General features: G+C 44.0%; 1 protein-coding gene across 1 annotated transcript in view; it reads right to left on the reverse strand.

Annotated features, from left to right (window-relative positions):
- Positions 1 to 14,125: 14,125 nt before the first annotated feature.
- Positions 14,126 to 21,050, reverse strand: part of BUB1B (BUB1 mitotic checkpoint serine/threonine kinase B) — a 50,566-nt gene continuing 43,641 nt past the window's right edge. The window contains exons 20-23 of the mRNA XM_077764694.1: positions 19,411 to 19,553; positions 17,216 to 17,387; positions 16,061 to 16,167; positions 14,126 to 14,681 (exon numbers count right to left, since the gene is read on the reverse strand). Coding sequence (XP_077620820.1) covers positions 14,450 to 14,681; positions 16,061 to 16,167; positions 17,216 to 17,387; positions 19,411 to 19,553 — 654 coding nt within the window. The 3' untranslated portion in view covers positions 14,126 to 14,449. The remainder of the gene's footprint in view (positions 14,682 to 16,060; positions 16,168 to 17,215; positions 17,388 to 19,410; positions 19,554 to 21,050) is intronic.

A 21,050-nucleotide genomic window follows, 5' to 3' on the forward strand; every position in this document is an offset into this window, starting at 1 on the left:
CGACAGCAGGGCTGTCAAAGGGAGCGTGGCCTTGGCCGAGGAGCGCCAGCTGGCCCGAGGCTGCCTGGCAGGCTGCACAGGCGGCGAGCTCCGGCCTCCCTCCCAGCCGCAGCGCGCCCCTCCTCCACCATGCACTCAGGCTCACTTTGGGATTTCTCCATTAAATCCTCAGGCAGCGACCTGCTCGTTTGGGGCGCCGAGCTGCTCCAACGTTGCTTGGCAATTTTGATATCGTCGGGGGTTGCTATGGGGAGGAGGGTGATGTCATTGACACAAAAAACCCACTGAATTTACAAATCAGCTGGGGCTGGAGCTATTTATAAAAACACGTTTTTCCCTGCCTTCCTTTACTGAGGGGGAGGGAAAGGAACGGCTGCCTGCCAGGCTCAGTGGAAGCCTCCCCCAGCCCCACAGAAGCCAGACCCTCCACACCACAGAACTGGCTGACCCTGGCCGGCCACAGCTGGGCTGAACTCCCCTTTCAGGGTCTCGGCTGGTTTTGCTGTGAAGGGTGGGGAGAGCAGCACATGGTGGGTGTTGGGCAGAGTGGGCGCTAGCTTCCTGGGCTGGCAGGGGCCAGAAGCCAGCCGCTCAGCTGGACCCTTGAGGAACAGGGTCATGTGCATGTAGGCAGCCTGAGCTCCTCTGGGGCCTAGAGGCCAGCACCCCTGAGCACACCAGGTGGAGCCCAGCCCTCCTGTCTTGGCCCCCTGCTCCTCTCTTACCACGTTCGCTGAAACACCCTCTTCATGGCTTTGACCTCAACTTGGACATGCCCCCTGAGAGCCCACGTCTGGCTGTCCTGCTGCAGGCGCCGCCCTGGATAGCCAGCTCTTGCTCTGGACACCCACTGTTGCTGACAGTCAGAAGGAGACGCTCTCCTTGGCTCTTTACACCACTAGCCCCTTAGATCCAAGGTGGCACGGAGCTGCTTATATTATTGAGAACTCCTTCATACATCTTCCATAGTGAAGCAATGTGGTCTCTGGTTAAAAGCCCAGGTTCTGGGTTTATACAGTCCTGAGGTCACCTCCCAGCTCTGCTGTTCATCAGCTGAGTGACCTCTGGCATGTTATTTAACCAGCTGAACTCAATTTCCTCATCCATAAAATGGGGATGATTTCACCCGCCTCACAGGGTTGTGGGAATTAAATGAACAAAGCTCCTGGCGTAGGGACTGCTCATAAACCTTTTTCTCCACTTGCATGGCTGTGTCTTTTGTTGCTCATCCTTAACCACTGACCAAATGGTCGTGGGTTAATCTTCCAAAACCATGACCCCCCAGTCACCTCCCGCGCTAAGGCCTCAAGCTGAACACATGTTGATTGAACTGCACTGTATTGGACCTTGTGGCATCAAACATAAAAGTTTCGATTACTTATGTCTTCTAACTGCCAGCCACGGAACCCAACCCGGGTCCATCCTGTCCATCCAACAGGAAAGGAATTCTTTGATGGCTATCAGGTAACGAGTCTCCAGCACTGATGAGAAGCCTGGAGAATCAAGTCCAGGACAGAAGCTAGCGCTCGAGGCATCAGGACTGACTCTGTAGCCTCCATACTCCCCTGTACCCGGATAGAAGGTGCCCTGACCATACACTCCACCTGGGGCACCTCTGTACCTGGTTGGCAGGCTCAGGGCACGTGGGGAGGGGAGGGGATGCTGGGCGCAGTGCTTCTGTTACCGCACATGATGTGGGGAAGAAAGCTAGGCTGCTATTACTGAAGGAAAGGGAAATGGGTGCCCGAGGCCAAAAACCAGCCGATGTTCGACTCAGCACCTTTGCTATTTTTTCTATTCATTTTCTATTCCTGAGCATGATAATTAGTAATTGTTGATTCTTTTGTTCTTCCTGTCCGTAGACTTCTGAAAACTGATGGTCTGCACCGAGACCTCTTCCTCTATCATGTTGCAGGAGTTCTTGATTTGTTGAGACCTTCTGCAAACTGAGATCCGTTTCTTGGTTAGGTTGTAGAAGGGGAAGGGGGGGACGTGCCACCCGTTGGAAGAAACCCTGCAGACCTGGACTGCGTGCGTGTTGTAGGGGACAGGTGGGCGGGTGCCCAGTTGTTCCTTGGTCAGTGGGTACGCGCCCTGTGCCCTTCTTTATCCCGGCAGGGCCGCCTCTCTGCTGGTCCCAGCGAGCTGTGAGCTCTCCGGGGCAGGACACCCAGCGTGGTGCTTGGCACACGGTAAATGTCTCTGTAAACTTTGTTGAATGAATCTGAGGAGGCTCTGTGCTCCAGCCGCCCTTACTTAGAACGCGGTGAGTCATGGAGCTGAAAGGGACTCTAGACTCACCCGCCCTGCCCCACCCCCCACCCTTCTACAGGTGTGAAGACTGCAGCCCAGAGAGGCTGAGTGACTCAGCAAAGCCACAGGGGCAATGAGCGGCAGAGGCAGGACTGGAACTCCGCTTTCCCATCTCACAGGCCTGGGTTGTTCCCTTCGCTGCCCCCACAGGCCCGTTCTGGCTCAAGCCCTGAGTGTGTGACGTATCCCTAGTTCAAAGGCAGCTGCCGGTGCCGTCACCGTGGGCGTTCCTGCCTTTGAATCTCGGCTCTCTGAGAGCTGTGGCTGATGCAGATCTGCCAAGACGGTGGCCTTCCAATTTCTCAAGAAACGGTTTTCACTTTATCCTTTTGTTCTTGAAAGTGGACATATACTTACAGCCTCAAAAGCAACTTGCCTCACCTGCACTATTCTGGTTCCATCAGGTTCAGCTGGAATGACTGCTTACGTCGACAGTGTCCCGCTGACTGTGTGGTTTAAGCAAATCACTGGGGGTGTGCTCAGAAAGGCCACATAACAGCGAGGTCCTAACGTTTTTATGAACTAATGCGTCCTAGGTTTTCCCAAAGAATAAAAACTTTCAGAAACCAAGCCTCAGGTTCTAGTGTGTGGTAAATATTCCTTTCTACAGACAAGTTTTTCTAGAGACGTAGGTTCTTCCCCACACTTTCTGCCTCCCCTTCGTGCTGTATATATATGGGGTGCTTTACGAAGACCTTCCTAATGGCTGTGCAGGCCTGTCTCCACCTGCCTACACTTGTCAACACCTCTACTGTAGGGTCAGGAAGGGAGGGACAGATTCTTCCCACTTCCGGCCCCTACCGGGAAAGGGCTTGCAGTAAAAAGCAAGTGTCGTCACCAGAGGCCTGTGAATCCTTCACTCCAGGGCTGGCACTGCCTTAGAGGTGCCCCTAAGCCTCCGGCTTCCGGGAGAACCAGACCAGAGGCAGAGGCCCACCTGCAAGAGAATTCCCTGAATGGTCCTGCATTGGACCTGCCCATCCTCCAAGGTGTGGGTGGCAAAGGGGACGATGACCAGGTCAGGTCCTGGGGGTCCTCAGTGGGAAGGAAGCTTCAGGGCTTTGTCAGGTAGGGATGCTCTGGGTCCCTTTTGTTCCTACTCCTCTGGCCCTGCTCCTCAGTCCATCCTGTGGGGGTGGGGGTGGAGGCTGGGCAAGGTGTGTGGAGGATCACTGGCAGGGGAATGTTCTCCACCATGCTCCAGGGAGCAGGAATGCAGATTAGGGAATTTCTCTAGGAACTCTTTTCCTCAACAGAAGCAAATGGGAAAAGCCCAGGTGGCGTCACTGTTGATGCTGGCTGACAGCCTTGCTGCCTGGCCACTGGCCCTCTGGCCCAGGGCTGGGCCAGTGAAGAGGGAATGACGAAGCCCTCCAATAGCCCAGTCTGGGCCACAGAACCTACCTGGATACCAATGGGCAGGGAAGTGGGAGAGGGACCATGGAGCAGTTTGAGGGAAGACAGGGAGGACTCCCTGAGAAACTAACTGGTTTAGCAGCCCCCATGCCCCCATCTCTACAGTGCCCTTGCCTCTGGGTCAACTGGGGGAGTCAAGAAGAGAGGGTGACAGTGGCGAGACGGACCCAGAGAAGAGGCCAGTGTCAGCAGATGGCCCGAGAGGGCAGAAGGTGGGCACCATTTTGTGTGGTCCTCCCTTCTTGCCATTATGCCCTGTCACAATGCTCTAGGGGACATGAGAGAGGGAAGGACAGATCAGGATCTCAAAAGGATGAGGAGTGACCCTGGCTAGGGACTCTGTTGTCCTGCAGGAGTTTCCCTCAGGAGAAACAGGATGCACCTTTCCTGGGAGCAGCCTCTGTGAGAGGGGCTGGCCCACCTCCGTCAGAAACCGGCCGGGACTTCACTTGCGACAGAGCCAAAAGGAAAAGCCTTGTCAGAGTGAAACAGGCGCCCCTCCCCTCTGGCCACAGGGCCTTAGAAGTGAGTTGGGCTGGTCCCAGCGAGGGGTTCAGGGAATTGACCCTGAGGAGTCAACAGTGTGAAGGCCGGCTGAGAAACTGGTCAGAGCTACGAACTGCAGAGTCCCTAGCATGGGACTCACAAGCGTTATCCTCTCTCCAGCAGAGGATGTGATCGGCCTTTGTCGTCCTAGCCCCCGTTCACCGAGCAGAGCCTTCGTGACACATCACAGCTTCTGCACGAGCAAGCGCTCAGTGATAAACCTGGCACCCAGGTGACACAAAGCAGCAAAAGGACAGGTGTGGAGGAGGGTTCCCGTTGTCTCTATAAAGTGGCTAAAAGCTAATCTTCTTGGGCACAGTCTATAGTCTATGCACTGTGCTAAACCCTTCCTTGCCACGTATTAGCTCATTACACCCTCACAACAATCTAATTTATGAATCCATTCACCATAGGTCTATCGAGTACCTGGTAGGTGCAAAGCTCTGTGCTAGGTGCTGAGTGTAACTCAGGGAACAAGACAAGTCGCTGTCCTCACAAAGTTTACAATCTAGGTAGGAACTATCATCCCATTTCAGAATTGAGAAAACTACGGCCTCCTGAATTTAACTCACTTGCTCAGGTCACTAAGTGACAGAGCAGGGCTTTGAACCCATGCAATGTGTTTCAGAGTCTGTCTCAGAGCTACCAAATCCTTCCTTTTTCTTCCCAACACTCCCCCATGTGGCAGACACTATTGTTTGCCCTCTGAACCCATCCCCCTTTTTACTTGTTGAAAGAAACTGAATTTATAAGGATGTACACTATTATACCCATGTGCTTAGGGAAGGGCCCCTTCCCAGCTCCAGCCTGAGGAGTGAATCTTGATTAGTTTGAACCAATTTTCCTAATCCTTCCCTTTGCTAGGGATTAGTTTAGGCCCCAGGTATACCCTGTATGGATGACAATCTTATGAAGAAACAAGAAGGGAGGTTTGCTGGGAGGGTTTTGGGGCAAAGTTTTCCTGTGCTGTTCCAAGTTGTGGATCTTGGAACAGTGGTAGCCACTGGGGTTCTATAAGGTGACCAGCCTGAGGACAGAACCCAATGTGCTGAAGATGGCAGAATAGAAACTTGGGTCCTCCATGAGTTGCTAGGCCCCAGCACTTGCTGTTATGGGAGAGAATAGATATTCTCACCCCTTATGAAATTTTGGGTTGTGACTTTTGCAGCTGAAAACTGCCCGATACAAACTGGCTCCAATCCCTGCCATGCCAGGACCCCCCAACCTAGGCTGGCCTTCACTTCCTCTGAGTGTCTTAAAATACATATTCTCTACTCCTTTGACTCTTGCTTGCTTACCTTGAGATGTCCTTTGACTTATCTACCTCTTGGCTCTTAACCTGTAATGTCAATGTCCTGTTTCTCTAACTAAATTATAAACTCCCTGAAGGGAGGAAGCATGCTTCCATCCCTTTATGTCCTTCGTGGTGCCTGTCGTTAACATGGAACACCAGTAGAGCGTAATAAATATTTCTTGGCTCATCGACTTTGACACATTCCAAGAGACTGTTTGCTGCCCTGGAGGGGTGAATGAACACGTTTCAACAAAGAGCAGAACAGGCGTCAGCAGGTTGCGGCTGGAGGCCTGAGTGAATAAGAACGTCAGGCGTCTCCGGGCTCCATCACGACTTAGACGCCATGATGGATCGCACCAGCTCCAACTTCCCCCTGTGCACCCAGCTCTGGGCTCCTGTGGGGGCACAGAGGAATCTGCTGCTTGCTACGAGCCAAGCATCGTTTGTCTTTAGCCACCACATCTCGGGTTTTAATTCTCACAATGGCCCTTGGGGTAGGAGCCGTCAATACCAGTTTCTAGACGGCAGATTGACCTGACCGGATCAAGGAGCGGGCAAGGAGCAGACCTAGGGTTTGAGCCCACGTTTTCTAGTCCCTGAATTGAGTTTATTGGGCTCCCTATGTGCCCCCTTTTCTTTTTCTTATTAAGCAAGTGGTCATCTTTTGCTCACTGGCATAGGAGAGGGAGACAGCAGAGCGTAAAATAGAAATAGTTCCAAAAGCCCAAACTCTAGCAGGAGGAGAGTCAGAAAGAGACTAAAAGTCTTGGCCTTAAGCGGGGTGAGTAGGCCCTGCTCCCAAAACCCTGGTCAGAGAGAAGAGTGAGCGGCATCTGTCAGCAGCTAGAGGGAAAGAAATATGCATCCTGCTTCCCACCACTGAGGAAGGCAACACGGCCTGAGACCTCACAGCAAACTGACCAGAGGCAGCCTGTTCAGGATTCTGTGCTCTGAACACAGCACAGAAGCAGCAGAGAGCTGTACGCTGGGGGAGGGAACCCTCTGGACTGAAATGACTTTGTGGATCGAAGACTGGGGTCCAGACGGACCTCCCTAAGAGCTCAGTACTTGGCTGATCTTGAGACTGTCTTGACGACAAAGATTTGGGTCCCTGAAGGTCTCCTCCAACAGAAACAACTCCTTTCCCCCTATCTTTAGATGACAGATCCCATGTTTCTTTCACCTACCTTTATCTTATGACAGATTTGGCTACACGCTATCCTATAAATTGACTTTTAAGACAGTAAAGCTCCAACCAACTGGCTGGGATCCCAATCTACTTGAGAGGATGCCAGAGAACTTGAGACTGCTCAGGCAACATGAGAACTACAACAATACAAGTATCTACAAGTTATGTGTACTAAAAACTTTAATTTGCAATACTTGGGAAAGCAGACACTCAGGCTGTCCTCATTTTATGCAAAACACTAACTCAGAGAGGGTAAGTAGCTTGTTCAACGCCACACAGCCAGGATTCAAGTGCAGGCATTCTGGCTCTAGAGGCTGCATTTCTAACCACCACGCTAGTGTTTGATTTGGCACCACAGGCAGGGAGCCACCTCAGTCCCGAGGAGGTACTAGAAGAGCCCGGGCCTGTGTGGTTGACCCGTTGTAATGTGAGCACCACATGCAAGTTATAACTAATAAGTATATATTTAAAAAAAGAAAAAACCCCCACAGATCTTGCTCCAAAGAGCTGATCTGAGTGAGACGGGTAAGGCCTGTACATGTGCCTGTCCAAGGCAGCTAAGATGTGGCAGGGGATGGCAAGGGCAGGAGCTACCGGGCGGCCCCTAGTGGCCTACATGGTGGCACCTCAACCACTGGTCCCCGTGCTAAGATTCTGGCTGTGACTGTCTGGGTGAGTCCTGAGCATGTGGAGTGGCTTCCTTATCTGTTCGGGGATGGGGTACAGTTGATGTGTGGAGGGTCTCTCCCAGCAATGCTAGTTAACTTTCCTCTACTCTGCCCAGCTCCCATTTCCTGTCCGCCTGACCCTCTCGGTTTGCTGGGACTCCTCGACTCACTGTGCCACACACGTAGTCATCCTTAGCTCGTTTCCCTGAACGAGTCAATCTCATTGAAACTTCATGTGTCACCTTTCAATGTTTTTATTACTTTGTTCTAGCATTACCAGATTTTTCAATTTTGTTTGAAAAATGCAAAGGCAAACAAATCAATGTATATTCATCTTGTTGTTCACACAGATTTTAATGGGTATTTGGTTTTTATGAAATGTCATCCTTGCTTTGCTAATTGCAGGACTGAGCAATTAAATAAAAATGCACCACATGATCAGGCAAGATTAAACTACTTTGAAACTGCAGCATGCGCTGATTCATATAACTGTTTCAAATGAACGTTAGGTTGGATTAAACACATGTGGGAAATAAAGTACACATTCCAATGGAATAAATACACCTGTGAAAGTAACATTTAATTCTGAAAGGAGTAAACAGGACAATGACGTGTATCACAAGGTCAGCCGTCAACGACAACACAAGGTTACAGGAACACACATAAGGTGCCACACTAGAAAGTGAGGTTATGATTCCATGCAGATCTAGAACCTACAATAGATTTTATCCCCTTTCACCAATGCTCAGGTTTAACTAGTTTCTGAACTTGTAGCTGCTCTTTCCCAACATTTTAATTCACGACCTATTTGACAACCATGTGCTAATATCCGGTATATAAAATTGTTAAGACACACAGTCCTTTGTTCATAAGGAGTTCGAAAACTAGCAGTTTGGGCAACTGCTCCTTTCCTGTGGAGGGGCCTATGAGAACTTCTGGGACAATACGCTCAGCAGCTCTAAGTCAGCCACGGGGGCCTCTAAGGAACGAGATTATTGGTAGTGGTGTTCTTTGATGAAAAAGAGGTCTATGTTTATAGAAGTTTAGCTTAAGTTCATCATGGTCTGTCTGTTCCTTTCTTAATCATATAATGTCAAGTTGTAGAAACTCAAGTGTTTATATGAAAGTCAGAAAATGAATTTTGTTTTGAAAAAAGTCAAGTTTTATGTAATTCAATTCCTCGTTCACAGACATAGGAAATTATAAGGAAGATGGTAATCATGGAAAACATGTATTGAATTGAAAAATTATAAAACATTTGAATATATATTAATTCTTAGTACACTAAAAAGAGAAGTTTAGATATATTATCTTCAATGATTTAAAATTATTTTCATGTCAGGGTGCCCGGGTGGCTCAGTTGGTTGAGCAGTTGACTCTAGATTTCAGCTCAGGTCATGATCCCAGGGTCATGAGATGGGAGTCCCGGGTCAGGACCTGCACTGAGTGTAGAGCCTGCTTAAGATTCTCTTCCTCTGTCTTTCTCCTCTGCTTGTGTGCATGCTCTCCCTCTCAAATAATAAATAAATAAATAAATAAATAAATAAATAAAACAATTTTCACGCTTTCATTTTAATTCCTAATCTTGCTTTGGAATTTGGATGATATACTCCCCAAATTTCCCATTAAAAAAAACTAACACTTATTAGGCTTTTTATTTTTTAATAAAAGGAAAGGATCACAAAACCATGGCCCATAATTTCTTAGACAACAGACAAAAAAGAAAAAAGTAATACATGTACATGGTCAGAAAATTCTAAAGCGTAAAACGTACTGAAAAGTCAAAGTCTTCAGAAATGCATTGAAAAGTAAAAGTCTTCATTCCTTCTTCTCCCTAAAAGTAAAGGTAATCACCTTTTTCCCTTCTGTTTCTTTTCTTTTTTTTTTTTTAACCTGAGCTGAAAATGACTGGAATTAATCTCTCAAAACCTAATGCAGGTTTCTGCCATCTCTATGGGCTCATGCCAAACTGAAACACTGGCTTTCAGGACCATTGCCAAGGTACTCCTACAATCTACAAAAATGGTCTGATGTCACCTCTGCATTGGTTCTAGGATTCATTTTCATGGGGTCTGTCATATTGATCATCATCCTTTTGGGACTAATGAGTCTTGGAAGCAGGGGAGACAGCAATATAAACAGTGCTTTATCTTTGAGTACCTGTGTCAGTGTTTCTTTAAGATAAATTCTTAGAAAATTTTCTCAGCTGGAGGGAATATTTAAATTTAATAAATATTGCCAAATCACCTTCTAATAATGTACAATTTGTATTCCAACTAACAATATAATAGGAGTACCTGCTTCCTCTCACAAACACAATTTTCAACTATTTCCTATGTGAATAATACAAATTTCAGATTTATTTTGCATTTTACTTAATTTAGAATGAAAGGTGAACATCTCAGGTAAGTTGGCCATTAAAATGTTTTTCAGTGGACTCTTCATGTTCTTTGTCTATTTCTATTGGCTTTCAAAAATTTATGAAGAGTTTCTTTGTACTTTAGGGTTAAATAGTGCTTTATCGTATTTTATACATTCAGGCAATGGGGTTAAAACGGGAAACAAGTAAACCCTTGCCCTTAAGAAAGTTAAATTCTAGCAGCAGGATACAGAAAAAAAAATTTACACACACACACACACACACACACACATGGTTGTGATACGTGCTTTGGAAACAACAAAGCAGGGCAAAGAGGGACCGAAAGTAGCAGCAGTACGCGTGTGGCATGTGTGTGTATAGAATGGCCAGCGAAGACCTCTGTGGGAAGGTGGAGATTTGAGAGGACACCTAAAGGGAAGTAAGGGAGTAATCCATGTGAAGATACAGGCAGAAGAAATGGTAAGCAACAAGGCCATAAAGAGAGAGACTAGCTGGCGTGTTTCGGGGGCAGCAAGGAGGTGGACCGGCTAGAGAGGAGGGAGCGAGGAAAAGGAGAGTCAGGGAAGAGGTCAGGGAATAGCGGGGTCACTGGTAGGGTCTCATAGGCTGTGGTAAGGGTTCTGGAGGTGAGGGGGAAGCACAGAGATCAGTTATGAGACCTTGAGATAATGCAAGTGAAAGATGATGAAAATTTATGTTGCAAGTAATTTTTCCTAGTTTCAGTTTATGGCAACTTTTTTTTTTTTTTGGGAGGAGAGAGATAGGTAGTCATATTAGACTTGGGTTTTTAATCTACTATAGTAATAAATAGCAATCTTCTTGCTTTTATCTTAGTTTTATGCCACAAAGACAAAAAAGTACAAACTCATCTAGTATTTTATGTTTTAATTTTCTTACAGTAACATTTTGAATCTAAGATTGCTTTGCAGCTAAGCAGCGAACAGGCAAGACCACTGCAGATGGCTGTCCAAGGTTTTCACTGCACAAGGGCACCGGCGGACAGAAGTGCGGGTGAAAATCTGGTAAAGCTACAGGGCACTGTGAGGTACAGAAGCCACCAGAGGAAGGGTTTTTTTTTTTTCTAATTTGCACGGAAGTATGAACAAGTGGTGGCACCGGTGATGGAGTTCAAACTTGAATCCATTGTTTCAACACCAGTTATTGAATACCCCACCTTTTCTCATACTGATTTGAAATGCACCTTTATCCTATTAAATATTCATGGCTTCTTGTATCTTTGGGTGGAACAAAGGACCTCATTAAGGTCAAAGTTTACCATATTAATTAATTAATTTTTGGGAGACAGAGAGAGACAGCACGAGCAGGGAAGGGTCACAGAGAGAGGGAGACACAGAATCCAAAGACAGGCTCCAGGCTCTGAGCTAGCTGTCTGTGCACAGAGCCGACGCAGGGCTTGAACATGAAGATCGTGTTTGAACCATGAGATCATGACCTGAGCCAAAGTCGGACCCTTAACCAACTGGGCCACCCAGGCACCCCATAAAGTTTACCATATTAAGAAAAAAAATTTTTTTAGGGGCACCTGGGTGGCTTAGTTGGTTAAACATCTGACTCTTGATTTCAGCTCAGGTCATGGTCTCATGGGTTTGTGGGATCGAGCCCCACTTTGGGCTTTGGGATTTTCTCTCTTCCTCTCCCTCTTCCCTGCTCTCTCTCACTCTCTCTCAAAACAAACAAACAAACAAACAAACAAAAAACACTTAGAAAAATTTTTAAATACATCTTCCTCACTAGGGAAGTCTATTTTAGGAGCCAGACTGGAAGCAAATTTGGCATGTTAGAAACAGCTGGTGCAGGGTTGCCTGGTGGCTCAGTCAGTTGAGGCTCCTACACTTGATTTTGGCTCAGGTCATGATCTCATGGTTCCGGAGATGGAGCCCTATGTCCAGCTCAGCACTGGAAGCGGGGAGCTTGCTGGAGATTCTCCCCACCCCGCCCCGCCCCTCTCTCACACCTGCATGTGTGCTCTGTCTCTCAAAATGAGTATATTAAAAAAAAACAACAACAACTGTAATCTCCTTAATGGCATCATTTCTACTTAAATCAATAAAGTCATCTTAAAAAAAAAAGAGCTGGTGCAGTTGGGAGGAAGAACCCCACCTTTTCCGATGCAGCCTTTCTTTGGTGTCTTTGCTTACAAACTTTAAACACATCAACAAGAGTCATTTCAAAGAGGCTTGTGAGAACCATCTGGAAGGCTTTCTTAACTACCTTGAGGTAATAGCTCAACTAACAGTCTAAAGTCCTACTGCTATAGGTAACCTTTTTAGTTTCAGATTCGGGTTTGGCATCAGTTAGAGCCCTTTGACTTAGGGGGAAGGTTTCTTACTCAACTGGCACATGAAGATGAGGGCTCTCACAGTGGTAGAAGATTACTGGATGCATACTTTGTGAATGGTGAGGCACTACATATTCCCTGGTCTCTTTCCAAACAAAAGTAAAAATCCTGTCTTTTCAGCTGTTTCCCCTACCAGGTCCATTTGTTATGTATGCTACTTCTGCCTTAGTAAAGACAAGAATTAAGAACCATTTGAAGCTTCTGCCAAAACACAGGCTTCCTTCCCCAAAGACGAAAACAAGCATAAAACTCAAGGGAAATGGAAATATACCCACTTTGTGGTTGTATGCTCAGGCAAAGAAAAAACTAAGACATCACAGGTCCTGGGGCACGTGGGTGGCTCAGTCGGTTAAGTGTCCGACTTCAGCTCAGGGCATGATCTCACAGTTCGTGAGTTTGAGCCTCGCGTCGGGCTCTGCGCTGACGGCTCAGAGCCTGGAGCCCGCTTCAGATTCTGGGTCTCTCTCTCTCTCTGCCCCTGCCTCGCTCATGCTCTATTTCTCTCTTTCTCAAAAATAAATAAACATTAAAAAAAAGAGAGAGAGACATCACAGGTCCTGTCTTCTTCCCTCTACAAAGCAGGGTCGGGGCTTGGGGAGGGGGAGGGAAAGGAGGGAGAGGTGACAAAACAGCTGCAAGTTCTCTAATAACGGAACTTCCTCAGTTTCTCCTCTCTCTTCTCGGAGTGGAATTTCAGAAACAAAGCTTTATCTATAGAGCAGTGGTTTTTCAGGCTTGCTGTCAAAGTCCTTGAAGAATTCACTAGACGGTAGCTAAGCCTATGTTAAGAAAGAATCTAAATTTACTGTCCAGCCTCATGATTTTAACGTGTCAAGGCGTTGGACTGAGAAATGAGAGCAGAGGCGTAGAAGGGCCCAATTACAATAAAGATACAGATATATAACTTTACATCATCAGTTGTATGAGAAGCAAACATGAAAATGTTTGAAAAGCTGTATTTTGGTTAAGAGCAAAAACCTCTAAGTTGATTATCTTTCAGAGTCAAGTCCTATTTCAGTGCTTCAACTATATATGGTTAAATATTTTTAGTTGTGATATACTTAGAATTTTCTGCTCTCCAGCAAACTTAGAGCAGTAACAGTGACAACTAGAGTGAAAAACAAAACAACACAAAACTGAAAACAATCAGGCACCAAGGCCAGGTATAATTTGTGCTTCTGTTTGGAGGTCCAATACTTCACTTGACTCTAGCCTCTCCCGAATTATTACATGCTTCCAAGTTATCTCTTTATTCTGGTCTTCTCTCTCTTCAAATTTTCCAAACAAAAGAACTTGCTTCCATTCTTTCATCAAGCCCCACCAAGTCATTCTGCACGTCATAGAATGGTGATTATTCCATTTCTGGAAGGCTGCTACACCCCGTTCAAAACCTTTTCTCTTCCTTTCTAACAGCCATAATCCTAATCAAGAGACCCAACAGCCACAGCACCACTAGATTATATACACAGACCAAAGGGTCTGGTAGATAAAAAACAAAAACATTAAAACAGAAACAAAACAATTTTGCCACTTGAAATTTAAGAAAATTTGGTCTTATATAAATACTTTTATCTGCTTTTAAATCTAGACCACTCAGGGGCGCCTGGGTGGCTCAGTCTGGTGAGTATCTGATTTTAGCTCAGGTCATGATCTCAGTCTGGGAGTTCCAGCCCCACATCAGGCTCTGTGCTAACAGTCCAGAGCCTGGAGCCTGCTTCCGATTCTTCGTCTCCCTTTCCCCTGCTCACTCTCTCAAAAATAAAAAAATTAAAAAAACATGGAAAAAAATAAATCTAGACCACTTGGTGGAAGGTGAGGAGCACCCAAAGGAATGAGTCTATCAGAGCAGTCCCATGCCTAGGGTGTATACATTTCCATGGTAAAAATAGCTCCTGTCTGCGAAACCAAGCCATTTATTGTCTTCGATGGCAAAAAGTAGATGAGATGTTAGAAGCACAAATTCAACAAATACTATTTTATTGCTTAAAAATACATAGCGACGATTAGGGTACATGTCACAAATTACAAAAGAAAAATGTACAGGGAAAAGTAGAGACAAATGTATTAAATGACAACAAGGTACCCATTCATATGGAGCCCATTAAGAACAAAACAGTTCTCTGTTAGACAAGGCCAAGAATAGATACAGTGCTATGTAAAAAAGGTGAGTTACCCTAGAAATATACCTCTACTAAAAAGGAGACATGTGTTGGTAGTGTATCTAAATGTGTCCTAAATTGAGTAACAGCATACACGGGCGATGTTCCACAACACAACCATTGGTTTAGGCAGGAATCTGTGAGAGTCGTGGTTGCCTATCTGGCTGAAAGAGCAAAGCCCCAGGACTGATTAACTTCCCTACCTTCCACAGAGCTTTGTTCAGGTGGTTTTGGAATGCGGTGTCAGACACCCCATTCATGGCTGCTGCAAGTTCCCTCAGAACAGACACTGTGGACTCATCACTGGCATTCAGAATCCGCACAAAGAATTTATTCCACAATTCACCATCTTTTAGCCTAAAAACATATAAAACCATTTCCATCAAGATTAGGCACATAAAAGAATTCTGGGTTTAAATCAGTGTACATATATGCGCTAAATAATTTAAGGTAATAGCTAGAAACTCTAGGGTTAGGGCTCATTCAAGTAGTCCTTTCAAAGCCCAGGTGGAACTGTAAAAGAAAAAAAAAAAAAGACTACCGTAGCGGGGAAAGCCATAATACAATGCACATAAAGTCTCTGATCTGAATCTATAAATTTCCTCTGTGCACTAAGATGCAGCACTGTTGCACAAGAGAAGAAATGCGAATTTTCCTCCTCTCCTCTAACTTTCCTAAAGTCTAGTCATCACAGACACAGCAGTTCTCCCTCTCCTCCGGCCCAGTGTTCTATTATCTTCACCGTCTTCTGAGAATTCTAAGCTTGACTGCGGTCACTACTGCTGAAGTCTATGATATTTGTAACTTCTTTCTTTAATTAGAGAAGCTTCTAATAAGGCACAGAGTTATCAGGCAACCCCAGCTGCCCCTACCTGTTTGTGTTTGGGTTAGACCCACCTAGGACCATAACCAATGAGAGATCCCTGAATCTATCCTACACATCTTATATTGTATTTAAAGCCTATTTTTAAAGGATGTTTAAGAGACAAGTAAGGCTGGCTAAATTCTGAATTAAATAAGAAAAAAAAACCCAATTTGTTGGGAGCAGGGGGAATGGAAAAGGGGTGTTAAATTCTCAACATGGTCTTTTTTTTTTTTTTTTTTTTAGCCAAAGAACATACCAATAAGTGATAGATTGGGAAGCTTATTCTGGGAAGTTATTAGCTATGATAAGCTCAAGTGGAACACGTGATATTTAATAAGTTTTAGGAGGAAGCTTAAGGGAATACTAAGGTCCTAAGACCAAGAAGCTCTTAGTAAGGGAGCATTTACTTCTCCAAAGAGATTCAGTTCTCTGCTTTGGTTCTGACCATTCATTAAGTAAATAATAGCCGAAAATTAGTATATAATTTAGAAATTTAATTCTCTTCAAGAAATGCTTATTAATTTTGATAACAATAGCTATTAAAAAGGAGTATATAAGGCTAACATCAATTGGTTAGAAAATCATTCTCACGAAATATTTCTATTAACACTTTTAGACTGAGAGACTTGCGTCATGATAGTCACAGTCTCTAAGAAACAGCTCGGTCCAGAATGATGTCCGAAGTCTGAAGAGTTTGATTCTCAGTTTGTCCTGCACCAGATGCTCCACTGATCCTCTAATGGAAACTGGGTGAAATTCATGGACTCGTGGCATTTGGACTAAGAAAACTAAAGCTGCCCAAGCAGAGGGCATCCAAGAAAAAGAGAAAATTATTTGGAGAGTCAAAGACCCTGAAATCACCAATACTTACTCAGAAATATTTTGGCTAAGTTTCCAGAGGGACCCATCCCAGAAGACCTGTAGGTGCTCCTTGAACAATAGTAAATGTGCTAAATCTGCTATACCAAACAGATCTACCTGAAATCACAAAAAGCACCATCAGCTAAAATAATTTTCTGCTACTATCATGGCAATTTATTTATGTAGAAAGTTGAAAGTTATTATGATGTTTAAGTTTATCTTATGATATACATTTTAGTAGACTGTTCCCTACCCTTAGTGTAAAGGGAGAAGCTCCCCAAAGAAGTGATCAACAGAGCTAACTCTAGGATGCCCTAAGGACACAAGATGAGAACAAAATTATCCTCAACAACAAAAATATCAGGACTGTCCAATTCAAATTTGTAGACCTACTGAATTTGCATGGCCTATGGCTGTGATCTAAACGTGGTTCACATGACAGTTTAAGTTCATGCTACATATTCCATCAGCGAATGCCAAATGCTCCGAGATGAGTCAGAAGGGATTTTTGTATATAATGTTAGCATATAAAACACTGTACACTCATAACATTCCTTTTATACACATCATTCCCTTTAATCCTCCCAACAATTCTGACATACACAGAGCAGACTGCTCTCCTTATTTTACAAAGATTACAGAAAATGACTTATGAAAGACCACACAGATAAGCGATAGAAATGGCCCTGCTGGGGCGCCTGGGTGGCTCAGTCGGTTATGCGTCTGACTTCGGCTCAGGTCATGATCTCACAGTTTGTGGTTTGAGTCTTGCTTTGGGCTCTGTGCTGACTACAAGCTGGGAGCCTAGAGCCTGTTTCAGATTCTGTGAGTGAGTGTGTGTGTGTCTTTCTCTCTCTCTGACCCTCCCCTGCTCATGCTGTCTCTCTCTCTCAGAAATAATTAAAAAAAAAAAAAAAAAAAAAAAAAAGAAATGGCCCTGCCATTTAGGTTACTGAGTTAGCCGTATGTCTGCACGTGTATGTGTAGAGTCTTCAGTGTTATGACAGAAAAATGGTACATTTTGCTTGACTTGGTGCTATTTGAAAACTAGGTCATCTATTCCAGGGGAGAAAATATGAGTAAACACTATCTTTCATGGTTTATCTAGATAAGAAAGAGATTAAGAAGCCCTTTCCATATTTGCTCAGGCTTGTTTCACACTTACCTGGTAGGGAGAAGAACAGTTAGCCAGGATCTTTTGTCCTTCCAGGATTTGTACAGTCCGAAAGCCGCTGAGGACAAAAACATCTAGCTGCGCCCTAAGGTCGACACTGTAGGAAAAGTCCACTATCTTCAAAGCTTGATTGTTCTTATTACAATCATAGGGATCGTGGAGTCTACGCCCAGATTTAAGAGAAAGAGATAATAAAAATAGGCCATGAAAGAAGCTGCAGAGCCGGTCTTTAAAAAAAAAAAAGAAAGAAAAAGAAAAGGAAAAAAAAGGTACTGCAGGTGTGTCTTAGCTATGCCAACAGCTCCCTCCAGTGGTTAGCTATGAAAATGCACCTGTAAGAGCAGCAGACGTGTCCACCTAAGTGGGGAATGTTGAGATTAGTCCAGTGACACAAATACGTCTAAATCAGAATGTATACCCATCACAGAACATTTATCATATTATCTTTATTACATAAAATAAGTACTGAAAGTATAGAGTACAATCCTCTGTCTCACTAGACATAGTAATACGTACAATAGCAATGCTCTACACAGATAGGAATTATGATGGAAGAAATTAAGCTTTTATAGATGTCATAGGCCTTCTTGTTCATTGCTACAGATTAGGCTTTCCAAGTGTCAGATTCCTCCTTTTCAGAATTTAACTGAAACAACAAAATAAGGCTGTTTTTTGGGAAGGTGTCACCTATAAACTGTCCTGTTTTTATTAAACCAACACCATATTCTCTTACTCTTATCTGTAATTCCAATTGTTATTGACTTAAAAAAACTCCCAAAAACAAACAACAAAAGACAATTTTATGACATTAATTCGCTATTAATTATATTTTCCTTATTATCCATTCCATGCATTAAAGCTACTCTCCGAAGAGACACAGGAATTATTTATGTGAGAGAAAACAATGAATTATTCTCATGTGTTCCTTTTGTCTCTGCTTTTCTCAGTTCCTTCAAATCCATGATTAGGATCAGTGATAGGTGCTATATTCTTAAATATAGGCTTTGACTAATCCCATCACATGATTTATTTTATTTTAAAATTTACATTTGCTTATATGGAAACCAACTTGACGATAAACTATTTGTAAAAAAAAAAAAAAAAGAAAGAAATTACTTAAAAATAAAAGCTTAAAAAGAAAAAAAAATTTGGGGCGCCTGGGTGGCTCAGTCGGTTGAGCATCCGGCTTCAGCTCAGGTCATGATCTCACGGTTCGTGGGTTCGCGCCCCGCATCGGGCTCTGTGCTGACAGCTAGCTCAGAGCCTGGAGCCTGCTTCAGATTCTGTGTCTCCCTCCTCTCTCTCTGACCCTCCCCTGCTCATGCTGTCTCTATTGCTCTCTCAAAAATAAATAAAATATTAAAAAAAAAAAAAAGAAAAAAAATTTACATTTGCTCCCATTTCTCCTTGGCACAAGATACATTTTTGGCCATCGTAAAATTATGTATTTACTGCTCTGTGCTCACCCCTTGAACGTGATGTCTAAACTGGGTTTAATTTGAACACTAAGCCCTTTTTCTTGGCATAGTTTACATTTGCACTCTGGTTCTACCCACTTTTCTTGGCAATTACCTCAGTCTGGCTTGACTTAATTAACCTTTGTTTTGAAACCAAGAAGTGCTTCGGTTTTACTAGCATCTTCACTGGCCCCATTCAAAGATGACACAATCTACTTCATATCCCTCCAAATATTCATATTTTATATCTCTTTTTTGACAGTAATCATCACAACACTGAGAGGTTAATTCTTTTTTATGAATTAATATTTCCTCAATGTATTTTTTCTTTGAATTCTTTTAAACTATTCCAAATGATTATTGACTTTTACATAGCAAACAACTCTCTTAACATACTGTGTTCTTCAATACGGCATTTATCAAAAGGCATAAGGAATTGGAAACGATCCATATTTTTCTTAAATGTTTATTTATGGGAGAGAAAGAGAATGTGTGGACGTACATGGGGGTGTGGGTGGGGAGAGGCAGAGAGAGAGGGGGACGGAGGATTTGAAGCAGGCTCTGCACAGACAGCAGAGAGCCTGATGCAGGGCTGGAACTCACAAACCATGAGATCATGACTCAAGCCAAAGTCAGCTGCTTAATCAACTGAGCCACCCAGCTGCCCCAGAAACTATCCACATTTTAAGAGAAAGTTGACAGAATTATAAGAGAATGAAAAGGACCAACCTGTTTCTAAGAATCAGACTCCTTGGACTCAAGTCACCATGGACTATTTCTGCTCTGTGTAGTTTCTCCACTATTGTCAAAAGGTTATAAATAACCAACACTATTATTTCATGGGTAATAAGTTCACTGTGTTGAAGAAGATCCTGGAAACAAAAGGATAGAAAATTCACTACTTGAGTTGGGGTGACTGTACTTAAACTCAATACCTTGCTACCTGCTGCTTTGTACTCTTCCTTGTCGTTTTCTACTAGAATTTGGGCTCCTTTGTAGGTTGGGTCTTTGTCCCACTGTTAACATTGCTCTCCCATAAGGTTGTAAGGGTATGATAAAAGAATGGGTGAAGAACATCAAGGATTAGCCCAGGCCCATAATAGGTGCTCTATAAATGGTAGCTTCATTCCAATCATTTTAGAGAATTCATATTACCATCAAAATATGCAACAACACCTTCTTAGGGACATTCCAAAGAATAGTATGATATATTGTGCTTGGGTTCTAAAAATAATCTAGTAGGGGATAGCATACATAAAACAAGAGTAGCAAAAATAGACCATTCCTTATGTAAGGAGTTTGGAAACTGCCACTCTGTCCTAGTAAGTAAAAAGCTTAAAAGACTGAAAATCAACTCTTCTAGGATCTATAAGNCTCATACTTCTGTGAGCTTTATGTCTAGGAGCTAGATCCAGTTCTCACACTAAATATTGGAGAGAAATTCTCACTGTGCTTCTAGACAGGGAACGGAAGAGGAACCATTTTGAAATAGGCCAGAGCACTCTGTTCTTAAAAAGCTCTCTCTCAGGATGGGGCGCCCGGGTGGCTCACTGGTTGAGCGTCCAACGGCGGCTTAGGTCATGATCTCACAGTTTGTGGGTTTGAGCCACGCGTCAGACTCTGTGCTGACAGCTCGGAGCCTGGAACCTGTTTCAGATTCTGTGTTCTCCTTCTCTCTGCCCCTCCCTCACTTATGCTCAGTCTCTCTCTAAAAAATAAACATTAAAAAATTAAAAAAAAAAAAAGCTCTGTCTCAGGTGAAACTAGTTGACCAGAGCCTAACCTGCTGGAATATTATCAGAGCCTACTTGACCCGTGGAAGGGAAATACCCAACTGCAGCCCACTCTAGCCATCCTGTCCCACCTAAGGGAGGAGAAATACTTGAGAAGTACACAGTCCAGAGGCACAGGCTCACTATAAAAGAACATAAATCATAGAACTTTATAACGCTTTCCTTCCCCTCACACCTTATCACATTATTAAAGGCCTATTTATAGCAGTTCTTTTTACCCAGTACATCATGTCTGGCTATCAAGAAAAATTATAAGACACACTAAAAGGCAAAAAACACAATTTGAAGAGACAAAATGAGCATCAAAACCAGACATGGAAAGAATACTGGAATGATCACACCAGGAATTTAAAATAAGAGTGGTCATGAGCTGATGATGGTCACAGTTAGATGACTGGATCATTGCACAATTCTATTTTTGTCTATGTTTGAAAGCCGACATAGTAAAAATTTTAAAAAATACCAAAGAAGTTCTTGGTCAAGATAACTTAGGAAAGGAAAATGATGAATGCTTTTAATTTATAATTTTTTTGCTCTGAGAGACAGAGCGCACATGAGCAGAGAAGGGGCAGAGAG

Source organism: Crocuta crocuta, unplaced genomic scaffold (assembly GCF_008692635.1).
Source record: "Crocuta crocuta isolate KB4526 unplaced genomic scaffold, BGI_CrCroc_1.0 scaffold102, whole genome shotgun sequence".
Taxonomy (NCBI): Eukaryota; Metazoa; Chordata; class Mammalia; order Carnivora; family Hyaenidae; genus Crocuta; species Crocuta crocuta.